Here is a 24,148-nt window from a genome sequence, read left to right as displayed (position 1 = left end):
AGGGGCTTCCCTGGTGGCGCAGTGGTTGCGAGTCCGCCTGCCCATGCAGGGGATACGGGTTTGTGCCCCGGTCCGGGAAGATCCCACATGCCGCAGAGCGGCTGGGCCTGTGAGTCATGGCCACTGAGCCTGCGCGTCCAGAGCCTGTGCCCCGCAACGGGAGAGGCCGCAGCAGTGAGAGGCCCGCGTACCGCAAAAAAAAAAAAAGGATCCTGCTATGTATTATTACATTAGCTTGAATTCCTGAGAGATGGAATATTTCAATTTATATCTTAAAATATTTCTAGAGCAATACTATTACATTAATATTGATATTTATTGGCTTTGCAATGTTGGGAGGCTTGTGAAAAGCAAAAATGAGAAAACTCTTTACTCTCATCTTAGATATTTTAGGCATTCCAAATTACTACTGATTTATAGCCAAGGTCAGAACTGGAGTGCTCAGTGACCAATCTCCACACATATACACACAAGCACACACACACCTACAAATTATTATTTTGTTATTCTAAAAAAACACAACATGCTTATTATGAAATACAAATTATAATCACATAGACACAACTACTATTAATATATTGGTTCCTTCATTAAAAAAAATTAATGTGAAAACATTTATGTATTATGTACCCTGCATTACTGGAATATTTTAGAAGGATATGAGATATAATATTATATATTATTATATGTCATATATTATTATAATATATAATTGTACATAACATACACATCTTATATTCTTCTGAATTTATTCCAATAGCAAGGTACACAGTACATATCATATATCATACATATATATTATTATATATAATAAAGACATACATCTACTTTATTAAATTTATTATATATTTATAGATGTAATTAAATATACATAATGTATAAAAATTATTCCATTTCTGGAATAATCTAAAACAATATGAGAAACTTTAAAGTTTAGAAACTTTATTATAGTTTTCTGCTTTATATTAAAAGTAAGCAGATTCAGGGCTTCCCTGGGGGCGCAGTGGTTAAGAATCCGCCTGCCAATGCATGAGACCTGGTCTGGGAAGATCCCACATGCCACACAGCAACTAAACCTGTGCACCACAACTACTGAGCCTGCTCTCTAGAGCCTGCGTGCCACAACTACTGAAGCCTGCGCGCCTGGAGCCCATGCTCTGCAACGAGAAGCCACGGCAATGAGAAGCCCGTGCACCGCAACAAAGAGTAGCCCCCACTCGCCGCAACTAGAGAACAGCCCATGCGCAGCAATGAAGACCCAATGCAGCCAAAAATAAATAAATAAATAAATTTATTATTAAAAAAAAAAGTAAGCAGATTCAGAAACATTAATTTTATTTCTTATTGTGAAATGAAAGAGTCCACATAAGTGAATATTATAGTGAACATTAGCCTTTTAGGTGCACTATTTTTCTTTTTTCTTCAGCTTTATTAAGGTATAATTGACAAACAATATTTTTAATCAGTTTTGATGGAAACATTTCTCAACTGTATTACTCAGTTTTCTAATTTCTTTTATTTTAATTTTTATAATTAAAAAAATTTTTTATTTGTTTATTTATTCTTTCGGCCGCGCTGTACGGCTTGCAAGATCTTAGTTCCCTGACCAGGGATGGAACCTGGGCCCTCAGCAGTGAAAGCACGGAGTACTAACCACTGGACCGGCAGGGAATTCCCTCTAATTTCTTAAATTATGTAAATTAATACACACATATAATTTCCTTAAACTGAGTATAAGGAAAATGAACATAGAACTTTAGAACCGACTAGAGTATGTTTATAGTTATGTGTCTATTTTTAAAATTACATGTTAACTCTGTATTTATGTCCCAAACATTCTTTTCCCAATTATTCCATAACACAAGGGCACCTGAGCTGTGGCTGGCTGTTTGCCCTTGACAATTATCAGCTCTAGTTGTTCTGCTTTTAAATTGTTAGGTCTGCTTTCTAACTTCCCCAACTTCTTCCTTCAGGTCAAATTAGTTATGGCTATTTGTATGCATGTCTCCAGCAGCTTTAGTTCTATGAGTTCCTTCTAATTAGCCTATCAAATCCTTATAGACAAACACTAGGTAACCAAACTTATTAGCATTCTATGTAATCTAAGAGTAAATAGGCTTCAAATAAGAGCTCGGAGGATTTTCTGAAGTTTTGAAACACATGTTATCTAGCACTTGATTTTGTAACATTTATTCTGCCTGCTCAAAATCCCTTTCTTGACTCCTTCAAGACAGCTGAGATTGCCGGAGAACTGATTTCCATAGAATGAGATACTCCTCTTATTAATTTCTTCTGCTCAGTACAGAAGCAATGGCTCTAAATATCTTAGGAATTGCTTGAGCAGAAAGGTTTATGTTTAACCTTTGATATTCTATCTGGGAACAAAAATTCCATTCCCTAATTGGAGATCATGTACAGGAAAGGACTTGTACATTGGTAAGTATTCAATAAATGATAGTGATATTTAATACTTTAAATTGGAATATGCAATCCCATAAAGTACAAGGTATAGCATTTACTTGCTCTAGACAATGTCTAATGTGCTAACCTAAAATCAGAAACAAAATCATGTAAAATAAAAATATAGTAAGAATGGGCTTCCCTGGTGGTGCAGTGGTTGAGAGTCCACCTGCCGATGCAGGGGACACGGGTTCGTGCCCCAATCTGGGAAGATCCCACATGATGCGGAGCAGCTGGGCCCATGAGCCATGGCCGCTGGGCCTGCGCGTCCGGAGCCTGTGCTCCGCAACGGGAGAGGCCACAACAGTGAGAGGCCCACGTACCGCAAAAAAAAAAAAAAAAAATATATATATATATAGTAAGAAGATAGGTTAATCATAATCTAGGCTCTGTTTGGTAAAAAACTTAGACAGTGATGGTAATATCAAGCATAATTCCAAATTTGGGGGGAATTGGAGTAGGGGATGAGACATGACAAAGATAAAAATTCTTGGATGAGAATAAAAGGCACTGCTTTTTGCTTTTGCAAATAAATCATTATAAAGTGATGTTAACTATTCACTCTCTCTTTGTTGAGTGTTTAAGAATAAAATTTCCTATAGACTAGATGTTATGCTTAAACTTACAGAATGTATACCATAATGGCACACTCTGAAGTAACAAATGTTAAATACTGACAAACAAAAATCACATGGGACAGAAATGGGCTGATAATTTTACAGACCAAAGAGATAACAGAAAAAAAGGAAAAGAAAAAAATTTTAATAGGAAAAAATAAAAAGACAATAGAGGTCCTCTTACTTACCCAAGCGGTGTGCTCTTTCAAGTAACAACCTTTGTATTCAATAGTATTAGGATGCTTCAATTGTCGTAAAAATTTGACCTCCTTAAGAATATCTTGCCATTTCTATTTAAGTCAGAAAGAAAATATCATAATTTTTGAACGGAAAACAGTATTTTATTTTCAAGTATACATATAAAATAGTCTTTTCATTATTTTAAATGGACAAAGAGAATGTTTAATACATAAAGAAGCAATTTAAACTTGCATTATTTCTTGTTTTAGTACCTATAAATTAAATCAATCACCAAATATATTATAATAAATCCATTACACTAATCCATGTTCTATTCCACAAAACAGTTGATTGAGGTAGAATATTAGGAACGTTTATTATATGCTCCACAAGAAGGGAAAAAAAGAACTGTGATAAAGAAATGCTTAAAGAACTTTGTTTCTACTGTCAATTTCATATTAACCTGCTTATGTCAGTTTAGGTACACAATGTCTTTAACATACCTCATGTGCCTGCTTCCCACTGTAGGACATTTTCTTAACTGCCACAACCTCATTGGTGTGAGCATTTGTGGCCTGTGTTAAGAGAGTAGGGAAAAAAGGTTAGAGAGAATGAACGATGTTTCAGCCAGTTTAACTTAAATATTTGACTTTACTTTTATAACATTTCACCCTTCATTCTCACAGTCTAAAGATGCTGCAACTTTTGATAGGCTAGACAGACATTACCACCCCACTTCAAGGTACCACTTCTCTTTATCCCTTTCCATGTACATTCAAAGGCTATAATGTAAAAAGGGATTAAGGTTTAACAAAACATATCCAATCAAAGAAGTCATATTTCCAAAATATCCATACTGGCTTCACCATGTAGAATGTCTACCAATGAAGAACCAGTTAAATAAATATGACACAGTCATGTAATGAAATAAACATTAAGAGAATGAGGTAATCAATATGTATATATGGTAATAGTAAAAAATATCATGACAAAAAAAACGTGTACAATATGATCTTCTTTTTGCAAAATAGTAATAATGAGTATATGTGTAGAAAAAATTATGAAAGAATTTATACCAGAAAATATATCAGTGGTAATCCCTGGATTATCAGATATATTATTATGTCTGAAAAAACTTTCCATGATGATGGAAATGTTCTATATCTACATCGTATATAGTAGCACGTCAAATGTGGCTAGTGTGACTAAGGAAGTGGATTTTAAATTTAATTTTAATTAACTTAAAATTTAAATAGTGGCTACTGTATTAAACAGTGCAGCAAAGGATAACATTAATCTTAAGAGGGACTTCCACTTTCAAAGGTACTTATATTTTACGGTAAGAATGTATCACATAAATACATACACACATTTATGTGTATGTATTCATCTATAAAGGTTGCCTTGTCTCATAATTATCTCTATATATGTTCTCCATACTCAAAATATAACAGTTCATTGAAAGCATGCCTGAAAATCATAAATACCTCAGATGTAATCATCTTTTCCTCCAAATTTACTTAAGAAATTTAAAACTATTTCTAAAAATTTTCAGAAAAATAAATATAAGACATTAAACATTATCTAATCTTAGCCTTCTTTAATAACAGGGCTCTGCACCAGTGTCATACCCCTGATGTAAGTAAGCTACTTTGGTTCTATGATATTACTATTGTGGACTAATAAAGCAATAGCAGTGTTTCTGAAGTAAAACTGGAATTCACTCTCTGGTAAAATAAGGTCACCAATTTTAATAGAAAAAGGTCTAATCAGTTTCTAAAATACAATTAAAGAAGCTCCTCAGATAGAGCAATGTCTTCTTTCTAATTAAAAAAAAATTTAATTCCAACAATAAACAATAATGTTGATGTAAAAAGAATTCAACCCCAGAGTCTTAATTAATGCCAAAATGCAGAGAAAATGGACACATACTAAAAACATTTTTTGTACAAGCACTAAGGTAAAAGTACATACTACAAAAGCAAGGTATCCACTAGTTACAGTTTTCAAGTCGGCAGGACTCTGTACAGGCATTTTTTAGGTATTTTATTCATTTAGAAGGTACAGACTGACTTTTGTTAAAAACAAAGATCTCTCACATTTTGCTGACTTTTAAAATGTAACACTAAGGGACTTCCCTGGTGGTTCAGTGGTTAAGAATACGCCTGCCAATGTAAGGGACAAAGGTTCAGTCCCTGGTCCAGGAAGATCTCACATGCCTCAGAGCAACTAAGCCTGTGAGCCACAACTACTGAGCTCACATGGCACAACTATGGAAGACCGTGTGCCTAGAGCCCGTGCTCCGCAACTAGAGAAGCCACTGCAATGAGGAGTGTGTGCACTGCCACGAAGAGTAGCCCCTGCTCGCCACAACTAGAGAAAGCCTGAGCACAGCAACGAAGACCCAACGCAGCCAATAAATAAATAAATAAATAAATAAAATAAAAATGTAACACTAAGACTGTGCTTAGATGACAACAAGAAAGAAAAGTTGATGTAAATTCAGTAATACAGTGAAGGTTAGAGTGACTGTGTCTGTAAAGAGGACATTTTGGGTAGGAATCTATGTACTGTGTAGCTTAAGGAGCCTGGGAAATGTTTAGAAAATGCTCACACAATGATGAATTTTAACTTTTAATGGGGTTTTTAAAAAACAAATCTGTACCCTTTATAGAAAGAAAAATAAAAGGCCCACACAAATGGAATCTGATAGTATTATCTAATTGCTTATTAAGGTTATTTATAATCAAGGCTTATTTGGAATAAGAGACATGAAAAAAGAATCACCCTAAAATAAAAATGTATTTCTTTACATTTATAGAGTTATCACTTAGAATTTGATAAGTATACTTGCTTATAGAACCTATCTACTGGGCAGAGACTTGAAATTTGAAAACATTTCCATTTATATATAGATGTGAAATTTTTAATCCATTTTATACTAGTTAAAATTCAGAACTGAAACAGAAACTTAAAAACAAATCAATATTTTAGTATAGAGAAAGGAAACTATCAATGGGGTTTCAGCTTTCCAATGCATCATACTGTATTATGAATGATTACAACTTCTAAACATTTCAAGTTTTATTCTTGAAACTTACATTCATACTTAACACTTCCAATAGTCTCAGAGGTCTCAGTAACCTTAAGCAAGATCACTGATTCACCATGTTCTTGGATTGGAAGAATCAACATTGTGAAAATGACTATACTACCCAAAGCATTCTATGGATTCAATGCAGTCCCTATCAAACTACCAATGGCATTTTTCACAGAACTAGAACAAAAAATTTCATAATTTGTATGGAAACACAAAAGACCCCCAATAGCCAAAGCAATCTTGAGAAAGAAAAACGGAACTGGAGCAATCAGGCTCCCTGACTTCAGACTATACTACAAAGCTACAGTCATCAAGACAGTATGGTACTGGCACAAAAACAGAAATATAGATCAATGGAACAGGATAGAAAGCCCGGAGATAAACCCACACACATATGGTCACCTTATTTATTTATTTTTTTGTGGTACGCGGGCCTCTCATTGTTGTGGCCTCTCCCGCTGTGGAGCACAGGCTCCAGACGCGCAGGCTCAGCAGCCATGGCTCATGGGCCTAGCCGCTCTGCAGCATGTGGGATCTTCCCAGTCCGGGGCATGAACCCGTGTCCCCTGCATCGGCAGGCAGACTCTCAACCACTGGGCCAATAGGGAAGCCCTGGTCACCTTATTTTTGATAAAGGAGGCAAGAATATACAATGGAGAAAATATAGCCTCTTCAATAAGTGGTGCTGGGAAAACTGGACAGCTACATGTAAAAGAATGAAATTAGAACACTCCCTAACACCATACACAAAAATAAACTCAAAATGGATTAAAGACCTAAATGTGAGCCCAGACACTATCAAACTCTTAGAGGAAAACATAGGCAGAACACTCTATGACATAAATCACAGCAAGATCCTTTTTGACCCACCTCCTAGAGAAATGGAAATAAAAACAAAAATAAACAAATGGGACCTAATGAAACTTAAAAGCTTTTGCACAGCAAAGGAAACCATAAACAAGACCAAAAGACAACCCTCAGAATGGGAGAAAATATTTGCAAATGAAGCAACTGACAAAGGATTAATCTCCAAAATTTACAAGCAGCTCATGTAGCTCAATATCAAAAAAGCAAACAACCCAATCCAAAAATGGGCAGAAGACCTAAATAGACATTTCTCCAAAGAAGATATACAGATTGCCAACAAACACATGAAAGAATGCTCAACATCTTTTGATCATTAGAGAAATGCAAATCAAAAGTACAATGAGATATCATCTCACAATGGTCAGAATGGCCATCATCAAAAAATCTACAAACAATAAATGCTGGAGAGGGTGTGGAGAAAAGGGAACCCTCTTGCACTGTTGGTGGGAATGTAAATTGATACAGCCACTATGGAGAACAGTATGGAGGCTCCTTAAAAAACTAAAAATAGAACTACTATACGACCCAGCAATCCCACTACTGGGCATATACCTTGAGAAAACCATAATTCGAAAAGAGTCATGTACCACAATGTTCATTGCAGCTCTATTTACAGTAGCCAGGACATGGAAGCAACGTAAGTGTCCATCAAAAGATGAATCAATAAAGAAGACGTGGCACATAAACACAATGCAATATCACTCAGCCATAAAAAGAAACGAAACTGAGTTATTTGTAGTGAGGTGGAGGGACCTAGAGTCTGTCATACAGAATGAAGTAAGTCAGAAAGAGAAAAACAAATACCGTATGCTAACACATATATATGGAATCTAAAAAAAAAAAAAAAAAAGGTCATGAAGAACCTAGGGGCAGGACAGGAATAAAGATGCAGACCTACTAGAGAATGGACTTGAGGACATGGGGAGGGGGAAGGGTAAGCTGGGACAAAGTGACAGAGTGGCATGGACATATATACACTACCAAATGTAAAAAAACTAATAGATAGTGGGAAGCAGCCGCATAGCACAGGGAGATCAGCTCACTGCTTTGTGACCACCTAGAGGGGTGGGATAGGGAGGGTGGGAGGGAGGGAGATGCAAGAGGGAAGAGATATGGGGATATATATATATGTATAGCTGATTCACTTTGTTATAAAGCAGAAACTAACACCCCATTGTAAAGCAATTATACTCCAATAAAGACGTTAAAAAATACATAAATAAATAAATGGGAAAAAAAAAGTAAAGTAAAGCACAGAGAGCCCAGCTCTGTGCTCTGTGATGACCTAGATGGGTGGGATGGGCGGGGGGGTGGAGGTGGGAGGGAGGTCCAAGAGGGAGGGCATATAGGTATACATACAGCTGATTCACTTTATTGTACAGCAGAAACTAACACAACATTGTAAAGCAATTATACTCCCAATAAAAAAAAAATCACTGATTCAAAATACATTTATTGAGGACTTACTACATATGTGTTTCTGATATTTTTATAACCATTTCCAGCTACATTTAGATTACTGTCAACTCTTTACTAGTTTATGGAGAAATACAAAAATTAAACATAAGCTTTTCCTTTTGCCCTATTTATTAAGCCTCAACTAAAACTAAAAGGTATTTATACCCAGAAGAACAAAACTAAATTATTTGCTTTAGGTGGATTATGGATGATATGCTGAGTTCAACAAGGCAACACTAGAACCCCAGAAACTTTATAGTTGTCTTTTAAGTGATTACAAAAATGAACACGTTCAGTCCTTTTTATCTTCCTTTAATAGAGTTTCTTACTATTTCAGTTTTACTCATGCTAATTTATTTCTTTTTTTTTTTTTTACGGTATGCGGGCCTCTCACTGTTGTGGCCTCTCCCGTTGCGGAGCACAGGCTCTGGACGCGCAGGCTCAGCAGCCATGGCTCACAGGCCCAGCCGCTCCGCGGCATGTGGGATCTTCCCAGACCGGGACACGGGTTCGTGTCCCCTGCACCGGACTCTCAACCACTGCACCACCAGGGAAGCCCATACTCATGCTAATTTTTGAATTACTTATGTAAATCCATATACACAGAGATATTTCATCAATAGTTTCAATTTTCTCTGAATATAATATATATTCTCAACTGATTGATTCTACAAGAGCCGTGCCAGCGTACAATTCACTTTTAATATATTTCCTGGCATCGTTCTGTGTAAAAGCTGTAAACTACAAAAAGTCAAACAGAATTATAGTGTTGACGTATAAAAATGTTGGTTGCTAGACTCTGGTCTTTACAGCTTGCTAATATGATTCTGACTCATGAAAAGTACTAATTAGCAGTTCCAAATTCTGTGAGTTCTTCATAATTCAAATACTCACCAGGTGCTCAAAGTTTGTCAGGTACTGGGATAAATGCTAGGGATAGAATTGTAAGTATGCCTAGTGCCTATCTCTCTTCTAGTAGTATAGACAGCAAAAATGAAATCATAATTAATATAAAATTGCAACTGTTATATGTGTTACAAAGAAGGGTATGTGTTACTTTGGGAACCAAAAAATGGGGGATGTGATTAGGCACGTCAGGCAAGGCTTCCCTGAATAAATGAGCCTTCAGCTGAGAGATAAAGGATAAAGTGGAGTTAAGATGAAGATGGCAGGGGAAAACATTCCAGAGAGAACAGTTTATGCAAAGATCCTATGATGGATGATTAAAAGAAAACTTTTATATAATAACTAGAGCAATGAGAATAAGAGGGAATACAGTTCAGGTATAGAGGGATCACCTCATGAAGGACCTTATAGGCTGCCTACAGTAGGGAAGTTGAACTTAGCCTAAGAACAGAGGAGGAGACCCCCTGAAGGCTTTACAGAGAAAAGGTGATGTGATCATATTTACGTGTTTCCGCTCTCCACCAACCCTCAAGCTCACTGTGGTGTGGACAAAAGACTGGAGACAGACCAGAATGGATGCACAGAGATCGGTTTGGAGGTTATTGCAGTTGTCCAAGTAAGAGGTGGTAGTCTTCTTGGTTATAATGGTATGAGTGAGAAGAGGAAGAATCTGTCAACAGGGAGGAGCAACATGGGTCATATTACTGTGGCCCGTGAGAAAATCCATATTTAAGGTGCACCTATGTGACCACTGTAGATAAAAGGTTAAGGCTTTTTTAAGTTTTATAGTAAAGTATCAGTTAATTCCCCTTTAAGCTGTTTTTCAAGTGCCTTACGGGTTTATAAGGGCCTGTACTCTACACTTTTGTATACAGGCAATATATAGTTAATGATTACATTTCAGTATCAAAGCCACCCAGGTATCTTTGTGATTTCTATAGTCTATCATTATCAACAAATAACACATATTCACATGATTCTGGTCAGAATAGCTCGCAATTTAAAACTTAAGAGTTGTTTATTTCTGGATTTTTCCATATTTTTGGACTGAGGTTGACCGCAGATAACTAAAACCGTGGAAAGCGAAACTGTGGATAAGGGGGAACTACCATACTCTAGCTAAACAGACAGGACTTAGTCCCAAAAGCACTGGGTCTTCTACAGCAATGTAGGTCTCATTTTTTCCCCAGCACAAAAGGCATGTTAGTAAGTTTCGAAGCACATTTGGTTTATTGTATTTATTCTAAAAGAGAACTTTGAGAGTGGTCTGGCTGATTTTTAAAATAGAAGAGTCAAACAGAGATTGCAACTACTCTCTGACTCTGGCCAAGAGAGATTCTGAGATGATGAATTAGTTATACAGTAACAGAATGAAAGTAATAAAAGATGACTGACTGAAGAAAGTATCTCTAAGCAAAACAAACAGGTCACAACCAAATATATACAGAATGTTTCTATTGTTAAAAAGTTCAAAACCGGCAAAACCAAATTATATTATTAGGGGTAGAGAAGTAAGTGGGTACGTATAAAGAAATATAAGAAAGTCATCATCATAAAATTCAGCATAGTGGATTCTTCTAACAAAAAAGGGGCTTCTGGGGTGCTGGCAATATTCTTCTTGGCCTGGCTGGTGGTTATAAAGGGATTTACGTTTTAATTGTTCTTTAAATTATATATTAAAATATATGTGTGAATGTATTACACACACTTCTGTATATATGATATATTTGTAATTTAAAAAATCCTTTTAAAAAAATGTGCCTCAGTGAATGAGAAAGATAGGACTTTGGGCCGTAAATGCTGCTCCAAGCCCAAAGACTAATATGAGGGTATTAACTAGAAAATTAGCATCCACTTCAGCAATGGAAGGTCACTTAATGATAAAATGTACTTGAGTGGGAGCCAAGTATTGGACGGGGGTGAGGGAGAAGTGGTGGTAGTGCTGAGTATAGACATGAAGGCACGAAAGAGCATTCTGAGAAAACTCAGGCTGAAGATTTGGCTAGAAACAAAAGGGTGAGTTCAAGATGCAATTAATAAAATCCCATTTGGAAGAGGCCAACTAAAGATAAGCCCTATCCAGATGGAAGGACATAAAGGACCACTTAAAAAGTCAAATACTGTTTGATTAAGAAAGAAATTATTTGCTAACAGGTTTGGAGGAGAAATAGGTAATATTACTTAAATATTACTTGCTTTAATGAACTAGTACTCTTAAGGAAGTATGTGTTAATTTGAGGTTGCAAACTTCTAAGGTTATTGAAATAAAGAACTATATTTCATGCAATGAATTTCAGGTGAATGACTTATGTTAACATTTCAGTCATTTCTCACTTTTGTCATCAGAAGATAATCACAGTCTTGGAATTTAAACTGACGCAACGGGGTTAAGCCTTGTATCCCTTAACCTGAGATACTGACTTAACACGATTGTTACTAAAAATCTGTCAGTCTATCTGTCTGCGTAGATGTCCACTTGTCCATCCACCCATCCATCCATCATTTACTGAGTTCCTACTATTCAGACATTATACTAGCTATTGGGGATATAGCAATGAACAAGTAGATATAATTCCTGTCCTTATGGAGCTTATTATTTAGTAAGAGAGACATACATGAATCAAAAAATCTCACACATAATTATTCAATTATAACTGTGACAAATGCAACAAAGTACAAGCATAGGGTGTTATGAGACCATAAAGAAAGTCTTAATTTAGTGCTGGAGGGTTGAACTGGAATGGCTATCACATGGATTTAACACTTAAACTGATACCTGTATGGTAAACAAGAGTTAGACAGGAATGGGGAAAAAATGTACAGTTTTCTAGGCAGGAGGAATAGCATATATGAAGGCCCTGAGGCAGAAAAGAGCTTGGCATGTAAGGGAAATGAACAGGGTTCAAACTCAAGCTTGTAACTTTTTTGCACTACTTTGACAGCACAGTCATTTGATATGGATACCATTGACTTGAATGATGCCTAGAATTCTAAGACTGGCTCTTCAGCAATGACTATCCGCCTCTACTGTAGACATCATTTAATTTGTAGAATAAACATTAAAACCAAGTGCATTTTACAAGTAATAGTTAGAATGTACAGAATTTAAACTTTCATAATTTGATCTAAACAATTTTTAATTACTTACAAAATAAACTGCTCCAAAGCTTCCATGTCCAATTTCATGTAAACCAATAAAAAGTTCTTCAGGATCATCTTTGTAGAACAGATCAGCAATCTCTGGGTCCCTTGGCACCCCTTTCCGCATGATGACCAGTATGTGCAAGCACTTTGCTTTTGATATCCCAGTCAGCTTTCTCTCTCATTGACAAATATTTGGGGGTGTGTGTAAAATTTCAGTACCTGTAGAAAAATAAGGTTTAACATTAACTTATTATACATTTTGTTTGGTAGCAATTACAGATTCATATTATCCATAAAAAGCATCTTGGTCTTAGAAATTCATAATAAAAAGACAAGTAATCCAAAAGAAAAATGGGCAAAGGATCTGAATAGATATTACTCCAAAGATATAGAAATGTCCACTAACACATGAAAAGATGCTCCACACCATTAGTCTTTAGACAAATAAAATTAAAAACACATGAGATACCATTTTCATACCCACTAGGATGGCTATTATCAAAAAGTCAAATAATAAGTATTGGTAAGGATGTGGGGAAATTCAGACCCTCCAACACTGCTGGTGGAAATGTAAAATGGTACAGCCATTTTGGGAAACAGATTGGGAGTTCATCAAAAACTTAAACACAGAGTTACAAGTTGACCCAGAAATTCCCACTCCTCGGTATATACCCAAGAGAAATAAAAACACACGTCCACACAAAAACTTGGATATTGGTAGCTGCATTATTCAGCAACAACCCAAATGTCCATTTGGTGAATGAATAAACACAATATGGTATATCCATACCATGGAATATTATTCAGGGATAAAAAGGAATGAACTACTGATACACACCACAACACAGGCGAAACATTAAGCTAAGTGAAGGAAGCCAGTCACAAAAGACTACATACTGTATGATTCCATTTATATAATACATCCAGCATAAGTAAATTTATAGAGACTAGCGGGTGAAGGAGAGTTGGGGGTGATAGCTAAAGGGTATGGGCTTTCTTTTTAGTGTGGTGAAATGTCCTAGAATTCATTGTGGTGATGGTTGTACAATTGTTCATATACTAAAAACTCTTTAGTTGTACTCTTTAAATGGGTGAATTGTTTGGTATGAAAATTATATATGAAACACAAATCAAAACTGCAATGAGATATCACCTCAAGCCAGTCAAAATGGCTATCATCAAAAAATCCACAAACAATAAATGCTGGAGAAGGTGCGGAGAGAAGGGAACCCTCCTACACCATTGGTGGGAATGTAAATTGGTACAGCCACCACAGAGAACAGTATGGAGGTTCCTTAAAAGACTAAAAATAGAGCTACCATATGATCCTGTAATCCCACTCCTGGGCATATATCCAGAGAAAAACATGGTCCAAAAGGATACATGCACCCCAATGTTCACTGTAGCACTGTTTACAACAGCCAAGGCATGGAAGCAACTTAAATGTCCATTGGCAGAGGAATGGATAAAGAAGATGTGGCACATATATACAATGGAATATTACTCAGCCATTAAAAAGAATGAAATAATGCCATTTGCAGCAACATGGACGGACCTAGAGATTGTCATACTGAGTAAAGTAAGTCAGAGAAAGAGAAAGTGGAATCTAAAAATAAGTGATACAAATAAACTTACTTACAAAACACAAACAGACTCACAAGAGACTTAGAGAATGAACTTATGGTTACCAGGGGGGAATGGTTGGGGGAAGGGACAGTTAGGGAGTCTGGGATTGACATGTACACACTGCTATACTTAAAACGGATAACCAGCAAGGACCTACTGTATAGCACAGGGAACTCTGCTCAATATTATGTAACAACCTAAAAGGGAAAAGAATTTGAAAAAGAATAGAAACAAGTATATGTATAACTGAATCACTTTGCTGTACATCTGAAACTATCACAGCATTGTTAATCAACTATACTCCAATATAAAATTAAAAGTTAAAAAAAAATAAAACGGAGAGGGGTAATAACCATGACTTTTGTCCTAGCTAATTGAAAACAAATAGGAATTAAAGATAAGAAAATTAAAATATCAACAATAGATTTCTGAGGAGAAGAAAAGAAAAAGAACAGGTAAATTATCAGTTACGCAGGGGGAAAAAAACCTCAAAAGAAGAAATTTCCAAAAGGGGACTAAAGAAACATAAAGGTGATTATTCTGACTTGATCCACCCATTAATGGGTTAATCAAACAGTCTACAAGACTGCAAGATGAAGTATATATTCTTCCTGACCAATAGTTACATAGACACTTTCTCTAGTTAATGACAAATGCAACAGGCAACTGGAAAATGTCACTTAGCCAGCATGCTGGATCTTCCTTTACTTTCACGGTGAAAGCTTTGTCTATGTAGAGACTACATATTTTATCCCAGATATCTGACTGACAATAGAGGTAAGACATGCAATGTGCTTTGGAGTATGTAGCTTCCTAACTAATTTTTCTTTTTCTTTTTTCTTTTTGGTTGGTACTATGTAGATTTGGAGAGGACAGTTTGGTGAGAAAAACACTGGTGTTAAAATATATTATGATTCAGCTGCTATCTCTTTTATGAAAAAATAATTCTGCTTTTGAAGTATATTCCCTTAGGTGTGATGTTGTACCTATGCATCATTAGTGGTATTTAAAAGTTTCTATACCTGACAGTTTACTTAGACAAACGCAAAGAACAATGAACACTGATTTCTAAGGAGCTAATAAATTGTCATTTAAATCACAAATTAGCTTAATTTTAGTTTACAATAATCTAAATTTTGGAAAAATTTATTTATTTGTATATTACAATGACATTTCTTAGCATAAATATGCTTATTTTCAGAAGCTTATAAGGATGCAATAGACATAATTCTGTTTAATATACATAACTGTGGATAGACTTAACATTGATTAAGCGCTATCTTTTAGAATTTGGATTTTTGTTTTCACTCTCCCTCTCAAGATAACTTTGAGATAGATATGTGTGAGAAATACACAGTGGATGGCAAAACAGAATGCTAGGATGTGAAGGGAAAGTTGATAAAAGTATAATTGATTCAGATATTTTTGTTGAACAAGTAAAAGCAAAGATTTTTCCCCCCAACATCACAAATTAATTGTATTTCTTTTTGATTTCCTTGGAGACACATGTAGAATAAAATGTAATTTTAAAAAAACAAGAAAATTATATCTCGATAAATCTGTTTCAAAAGCAGTTTGGTCTGAGTAATATTGAAATAGTAACAGCTAACATTTATTAAGCACTACTATGTGTCAGGCAAGACTAAATTCCTTTATAAGCCAAGGAAAATCACAATAATTCTTTTAAACCATACTAAGAAATTTGGAGTTTATCTTGAGGGTAATGGGTAGCCATTGAAGGTTTTTAAACAGGAAAAAGGATTCCCCCACAACACTGCATCTGTAATCATGAGTAGTCATCCTGCCAAGCCATGAATGCCAATAATCAAGCATAAAGTCAGTATATCAATACTATTGAAAAAATAACTTAAATTTAGTTACTTGTTAGGCAACAAAGTACATAAAGTTCAAAAGTACTATTGCCTTCACTGCTTAGAGAATAGAAAAGAGAAACAACGGATTAAATCAAAGACATGCCTTTTGAGATCATGCCAAAAAAAAAAAAAAAAAGCAAATTACAAAATTTCTCTTAGGAAAACCAAAAAGATCTATGAACCAAATTTATGAGAACTAAAATCTTTTCAATCACCAAGATGTATTTTAAACTTGAATATTTTGGCTTCAATGTGATTAAAGCTAAGTACTATGGATAACCATTTGGAGGACACACACAGACTACTAAGTCATACTATAGACTAAAGTGATTTTTTGAAAGAAATAAATATTAAAATGATATTTAAAATAAAATAATATTAAAATAATAAAAAAAATGAGATCATAAAAACTTCTAAAATAATTTGCAGATGAGTATTTAGTTATTGAGCAAGATATCAGAGGCAAAAGCCATAAACTAAAATCACTAAGCTTGATAATACACAACTTATTTATCTTAAAAAATATAATGAATGGATTTCTGCTTCCAGCCAAGATGGAGTAACAGGACTGGATTTATTATCCACCAGAAACAACTAAAACACTGGAAAAACATGAAATTATGGTATTTTAACACAATGGATATCAGGCAGAGAAGGACAGTGATCCCAGACAGAGGAACAGCAAACAAGGAGAGCTAAAACTGTCCCAACTTAATGTCCTGGCCATGGCACAGAAAGTAGGGGGTGGGGAAACCCAATTAGAGCCTGGGGCACTCCAGAGATGAGGGTCCAGGGTGACCAAAATGGCTAGAGTTCTCAGGGCACAGTACTAAATAGAAGAGAACAGCACAGAAAGAAGACATGGAGATCAGCAGAGAGTTCCCATCAAGTCTTCAGCTGACTACTGATCTATGCATGCAAGTGAGAAAACTACGCCAAGCCAGGCAGGGTGGAAGAAAACCCTATATGAAAGAATTAAAGAAAACAGTACCTAGGGCTCATGAAGAGCTGTAAATAGTGCCTGTTACCACTAGCCTGAATAGGAAATCTCATAATTCATGGGGAATTGTTTAGAGTACTTACAAGAGTCTAATCTTAGTAGCAGGAAATTACCAGACTAAGTGCTGTTCTGGATGCCTAACAAAATTTAAAAGCAGGATCTTTATGTATTAAATTATTCCACGTAGCTTAACTGTGTCCCAGAACAAAGCTCACAAATATTTAAAGGAATTAAAAAAAAATCTAATATCCAAAAAGGTAAAATTCACAATGTGTAAAAAAAAAAAAAAATCACCAAGCATCCCAAGAAACAGGAAAATATGACACATAATGATGAGAAAAATCAATTGAAACCAATCCAGGACTGATATAGATGATAGTTGCTAGATTAGCAGATAAGAACATTAAAACATTTATTACAACTGTATTCCATATATTTAAAAAGTTAGGAAATATTGAGGAATTATCAAACACATAGAGATAGTCAAGATATAGACACAAACTGAATCTCTAGAGGTGAAAGCTACAATGTCCGAGATGAAAAATACACTGCATGGGATGAATAGCAGATGAGATTTCTGAAAAAAAGGTTTATGAACTTGAAGATGACAGTACAAACTAACCAAAATGAAACATACAGAGAAAAAAAATAACAAAATAATAAACAACCAAAAAAAATAGCATCAGTGAGCTGTGGAACAATTTCAAATGGACTAGTATATACCTAATTGGAGTCCCTGAAGAGAAGAGAGAGATGTTGAGGCAGAGAAAATATCTGAAGAAATAATAGTGAAAAAAACTTACAATTCTGATGAAAATTATAAACCACAGATCCAAGAAGGTCAATGGGGCTCAAGAACAAGAATGAGAATAATAAAAATGGGGAAAATTACACCAAACATATCATAATAAATTGCTCAAAACGTGATAAAGCAAAAATCATGAAAGCAGCCAGAGACAGAAAACACATTATGTATAGACATTATGTAAGGACAACAATGACAGCAGATTCTTCACTGGAGATAATACCAGTGAGAAGACAATCGAGCAACATTTTTAAAGTGCTAAGTTCAAACTAAAATTCTGTGTCCTGTAAAAGGATTTTTGAAAAATGAAGGCAGAATAGAGGGTTTTAGACATAAAAAGCTGAAAGAATTCATGACCTGACCACCAGCACTATAGGAAATGCTAAACTAAAGGAAATCCTTTAGACATAAGCAAAAATCATACCAGATGGAAATAGAGCTTTACAAAACATTGAAAAAGCACTGAAAATGGTTAACTATTTGGTTAAATATGTAAGATTTCCCCCCATTATTTAAACTTCTTTAAAGTATAATTCACTGTTTAAACAAAAATAACAATATACTGTGAGTTTATAACATGTAGAAGTAAAACGTATGAGAACACAAAGTTGGGAAGGATAGAAATTGAAGCACAGTGCTGTAAAGTTATCATACTATACACAAAAAGGTATAGTATCACTTGAGTATGGACAGCGGATTAATACATAAATGTGTATCCAAATATAAATACATATATGCATGCATGTGTACACATGTGTCTATATACACACTTTAAATAAAAAGACACAAGTAGGCTAAAAGCATGGAAAAAGACACAATACTAATCCAAAGAAAGCTGGGCTAGCTATATTAATATCAGATAACGTGGAGTTCAATGCAAAGATATTACAAAGATTATTTCATAATGATAAAAAGATTGGATCAATTTATCAAGCGAATATAACAATCCTACATGTTTATACACCTAATAAAAAAAGTTTCAAAATACATGATTAAAAATTGATTTACCTGCAAGGAGAAATAGACAAATCCACAATTGTAGTTGGAGATTTCAATATCCTTTCCTCAATAACTGATAGAACAAATAGACAGAAAATCAGTAGGGATATAGAAGACTTGAACAACACTATCAACCAATTTGATTACTGACATTGAAATATGATTATTAACATTGATGTTTAAACCCAGAAACATCATAATACATATTCTTTCCAAGTGCACACAGAACGTTTACCAAGATAGACCATATTCTGGGCCATAAAACAAGACTCAATAAATTAAAAGGACTTAAGTTATACTAGGTATATTCTCTGAACACAATGGAGTTAAATTAGAAAATCAACAGCAGACAGATAATATGAAAAAAATCCCCAAATACTGGAAACTAAATAACACAATAAAAAGTAATACATGGGTCAAAAAATAAACCAAAAGAGAAACTAGAAAATACTTTTATCCTAATTAAAATGAAAGCAGAAGGCATCAAAATTCGTGGGATACCACTAAAGCAGTACTCATGTGGAAATCTATAGCAATAAACTCCTGTTTTGGAAAAGGTCTCAAATCAATGACCTCAGCTTCCACTATTTTTTTTAAAAACCAGGAAAAAAAGAGCAAATTAAACCCAAAGTAAGGAGAGAAAGGATATAATAAAGATTAAAGCAGAAATCAATGAAATAGAAAAACAAAAACAAAAACAAAAATCAATGAAAGCAAAGCTGGTTCTTTGATAAAAGTAATCAAATTTATAAACCTCGCCAGACTGATCAGGAAAAAAAAAAATCAGAAGACATAATTACCAGTATCACAAATGAGAGGGATAACATCACTACAGATTCTATAGATATCAGAAGGATAATCAGGGAGTATTATATTATGCAAATTGTACAACATTGTGTAATTATTATTCAACAACTTAGATGAAGTGGATAAATTCTCTGAAAGACACAAATCAACAAAGTTTACACCAGAAGAAACAGATAACCTCAATACCTCTGCATCTATTAAAGTAATTGAATTTGCAATTTAAAATCTTCCCACAAAGAAAACTCCAGAATCAAATGGCTTAATTGGTTAATTCAACCAAACATCTAAGAAAGATACAATATTAATTTTACACATCTCTTTCAGAAAATGGAAAAGGAGACATACTTTCTAGGATTAATTCTATGAGGCTTGTATTACCCTGACACCAAAGCCAGACAAAAACATTACAAGAAAGAAGGCAACAGAGTAAAATTCTTGAAGACTATAGATACAAATATTCACAACAAAATTATAGCAAATATAGTTCAGTAATATATAAAATAGATAATACATCATGACTAGGTGGAATTTATTACAGGAATGCAAGGTTGGTTTAACACTCAAAAATCAGTTAAAAAAAAAAAAAGAATCAATGTAATTCACCATATCAACAAACTGAAAAAAAGTCAAATGATCATCTCTAAAGATGCAGAAAAAGCATATGACAAAATCCGAAATTCATTCCTGATAAAAACTCTTGAGCCAACTAGGAATATCAGGTAACATCCCCAACCTAATAAAGGAAATCTATGAAACATTTACAGCCAATGTCAAATATAATGGTGAAAGACCAACTGCTTTCCTCCTATGATCAGGAACAAGGCAAGGATGTCTGCTCCAACACTTCTATTCAGCATTGTGCTGGATGTTCTATAAGTGCAACAAGGGAAGAAAAAAGAAGTAAAAAGTAGCAAGACTGGAAAGAAAGAAGTTGGACTGACAACATAATCACCTGTGTAGAAAATTCAATGGAACTAATACGTGAGTTTATCAAAGTTGCAGAATACAAGATCAATATATAAAGCTCAATTATATTTCTATACATGAACAAATGGATATCTAAACTTTTAAATATGACTTATAATAGCATCAAAAAATGAAATACTTAGGGATAAATCTGACAAAGGATCTGTAAGACTTGTACACTGAAAACTACAAAATAATAATGAAAGGAAGTAAAGACAATGAAAAGTTATACTGTGGTTATAGGTCAGAAGACTCAATATTGAGTACTTTTTAGAAAGAGAAATTGAGAAACTGATTCTCAAATTCATATGAAAATGCAATGGACCTAAAACAACCAAAACGACTTTGAAAAAGGAAGACAAAATTGGAGGGCTAACATAACCTGATTGCAAGATTTATCATTAAGATTACAGTTATCAAGACACTGATACTGGTGTGTATGTGTGTGTATGTGTATATATATATTTGTGTGTATATATATATATATATATATATACACACAAATAAATCAGTGCAAAACAGGAAGTACAGAAACAGACCCACACATTTATGGACAACTGAATTTTTTCCATGGAAGATGGACCCACACATTTATGGACAACTGAATTTCGTCCATAGAAGATGGAGAACATCTTCCACTAATGGTGCCATAACAATTGCATATGTCTATCTTTGATTCATATTGACACCATACACAAAACTTAACTCCAAATGGATTATAGAACTAAATGTAACACATACAACTAAAAAAATTGTGAAGAAAACACAAGAGAAAATCTTTGTGACCTTGGGTTAGGCAAGAATTTCTTAGATATAAAAACAAAAGCACACTCCACAAAGGATAAAAAGGTTAAATTAGAATAAAAACATACTCTTTTTGAAAGACCCTGTTAAGAAAATGAAAAGATAAGCCACAGTAGAAGATCTCTGCAAAACATATATCTCACAATGGATTTGCATTCATAAAATATAAAGAATCCTCAAAACTCAATTAAAAGAACATGAACAACCAAATTTTAAAAATGAGAAAAACATTAGAACACACACTTCACCAAGAAAGATAAATGGATGGCAACTAAGCCAAAAAAAAAAGATGCTTAACATCACTATTCATTAGGGAGATACAAATTAAAATCCCAGTAAGATACTACTACAAATTTATTAGAATGGCTGACATTAAAAAGACAGACCATACCAGGTGTTGGCAAGGATTTGAAGTAACTGGATCTCTCAGACACTGCTGGCAGGATGTAAAAATTGTACAAACACTTTGGAAAACTATTTGTCAGTTTCCTAAAAAGTGAAACATACATCTACCATATGACATAGCCATTCCACTCCTAGGTATTCACCCAAGAAAAATGAAAGCAAATGTCCATACAAAGCACTGTACATGAAAGTTAATGGCAGCTTTATTTTTAATAGTCAAAACTGGAAATAATCCAAACATCCATCAACAGATGAATGGATAAACAGTCTGTAGTACTTGCAGACAGTGGAATGCAACTCAGAAATAAAATGAACTATTGATACATGCTACAACATGGATGCATCTCAAAATAATTATGCTGAGTGAAATAAGCCAGAACAAAAATAGAGAACACATCAATACTTTATGATTTAATTTATATAAAGTTCTGGAAAATGCAGACTAACCTAGAGTGATAGCACATCAGTGGTGACCTAGGGAAAGGGCTGGGGTGAGAAGAGGTTAGGGAGGTATTGAAAAAGGATATGAAGAAGCTTTTGGGAGTGACAGATATGTTTACTAACTTCATCATGTGATGGATACACACACAGACACACACACACATTAAAACGTTATGCTACTTAATATGTTCAGATTACTGAATGTCAATTAATAATTATTGCTTTAAAAAGTTGCAATAAACAAAACTGAAAGGCAAGTAAGTTGGGGATGGTTCTTGCAAAATATGTTACAGTAAAGTTATTCTTAATATCAGAGAGGTGAACATATACATATACATACACCAACACACACACTCAAAGGACACAAATAGGAAATTAAAAAAGCAAAAAGCAGTGTCTATTAATGATATGAAACATATATAATTTCACTAATAATCAGAGAAATAAAAAATAAAATAGCAAGACACCTCATTTCACCCACCAAATTGATAAAGTAATAGAGAAAAGATACATTTTTTTGGTGAGGGCATAAGGAAACAGTCATCTTTATACAATCCTGGAAGAATAGAATGGGAACATTCTCTGACCAAGTATTTTCCTTCTACAGGGAGTTTCTACATGGCAGTTTCTACTTGTTTTGTTTTGATTTATTTTAGTAAAAGAGGCAGGGTATAAGGTAGAGCATAGGAGTGATGCAACAGTGAAGATGGGAGACAAGGTTTCTTTCACCTACAAATTTGGATTTCTTTGCAAACTTGTGTTTTATCTGAAGTAGGTATTGGGATTTCAGGTTATTTTTTATTTCCTTCTTTTGTTTATTTCTATTTTCTAAATGTTCTGCAAAGCCTATTACTTCTGTAATTAGAGGAAAAGTGATATGAAAAAATTTTATCTCAAAGTCTAATTACAAATCTCTACAACAGAAAATGGTAATATATATTTCCAGAAAATAATTTGATAATAGGGATAAAATAACTTTAGCCAGGTAATTCTCCATATTTTAAGCTATAACTGAAAATAAAGAAAATCTATAAGGAAATAATTTGAAACTAAAAATTTTTTATAAAAGAATATTTTATCCTAATTTTATTAATTCCTTTTAATTTTTCTCACAAATATAATAAAAATTCCTCATAGAAAAACCAGAAAACACAATTTGTTCCCATTTTACGGGAGAAAGCTAAGTCATGGATTTATGGACAATACCTTTTCGTGTATGGCACAAAATATACTGTATTGCTCAGACTCATTTTAGCAGCAATCTTTTTTTTTCTCTTTTATAACTTCAGTCTTTTGTATTTATGGTGCACCTATGAAAAAAGAATAATAAAATATGTAATTATAGGGGCAAAATTCAAGAAGCAATAATTGATAACATGATAGTTTGAAATATTTACAAATGTAACAATATAAAGTTAAAATGTTATCTTCATCAGTTTGTGGATGACAAATGTAAAAGGTAGGATTTTCACAACAAAGACACAAGCTACTGTCTCACAAACAATATCAGGTAAACAAATGTGTCGTTAGATTTCAGAATCTATACTGAGGCTTCCACCGGTCTGTATGAGTCCAAGGAAACTCAATAGAGGCTACGAGTAGACAGGACTAATCTGACAGCATGTGGTGACGCTACTGATTCTCTGTCGGTACGGCTTATATTTTGAATTGCTTTTCGAATAGGCATGA

The 24,148-nt window shown here is 34.3% G+C and overlaps 1 protein-coding gene across 2 annotated transcripts in view; it reads right to left on the bottom strand.

The window, feature by feature from the left end:
- TAOK3 (TAO kinase 3) overlaps positions 1 to 23,768 on the bottom strand; it is a 96,319-nt gene extending 72,551 nt beyond the window's left edge. The window contains exons 1-4 of one of the 2 annotated variants that reach the window (XM_007455844.1): positions 23,666 to 23,768; positions 12,737 to 12,951; positions 3,761 to 3,832; positions 3,266 to 3,367 (exon numbers count right to left, since the gene is read on the bottom strand). In XM_007455844.1, coding sequence (XP_007455906.1) covers positions 3,266 to 3,367; positions 3,761 to 3,832; positions 12,737 to 12,856 — 294 coding nt within the window. In that variant the 5' untranslated portion in view covers positions 12,857 to 12,951; positions 23,666 to 23,768. Of the gene's footprint in view, positions 1 to 3,265; positions 3,368 to 3,760; positions 3,833 to 12,736; positions 12,952 to 23,665 lie in introns of those variants that run through there. The other variant, XM_007455845.1, reaches the window with a different exon arrangement.
- Between the last annotated feature and the right edge of the window lie 380 nt (positions 23,769 to 24,148).

Source organism: Lipotes vexillifer, unplaced genomic scaffold (assembly GCF_000442215.2).
Source record: "Lipotes vexillifer unplaced genomic scaffold, Lipotes_vexillifer_v1.1 scaffold970, whole genome shotgun sequence".
Lineage (NCBI taxonomy): Eukaryota > Metazoa > Chordata > Mammalia > Artiodactyla > Lipotidae > Lipotes > Lipotes vexillifer.
The sequence above is the reverse complement of the archived record's forward strand: the minus strand, read 5'-3'. Positions and strand labels throughout refer to the sequence as shown.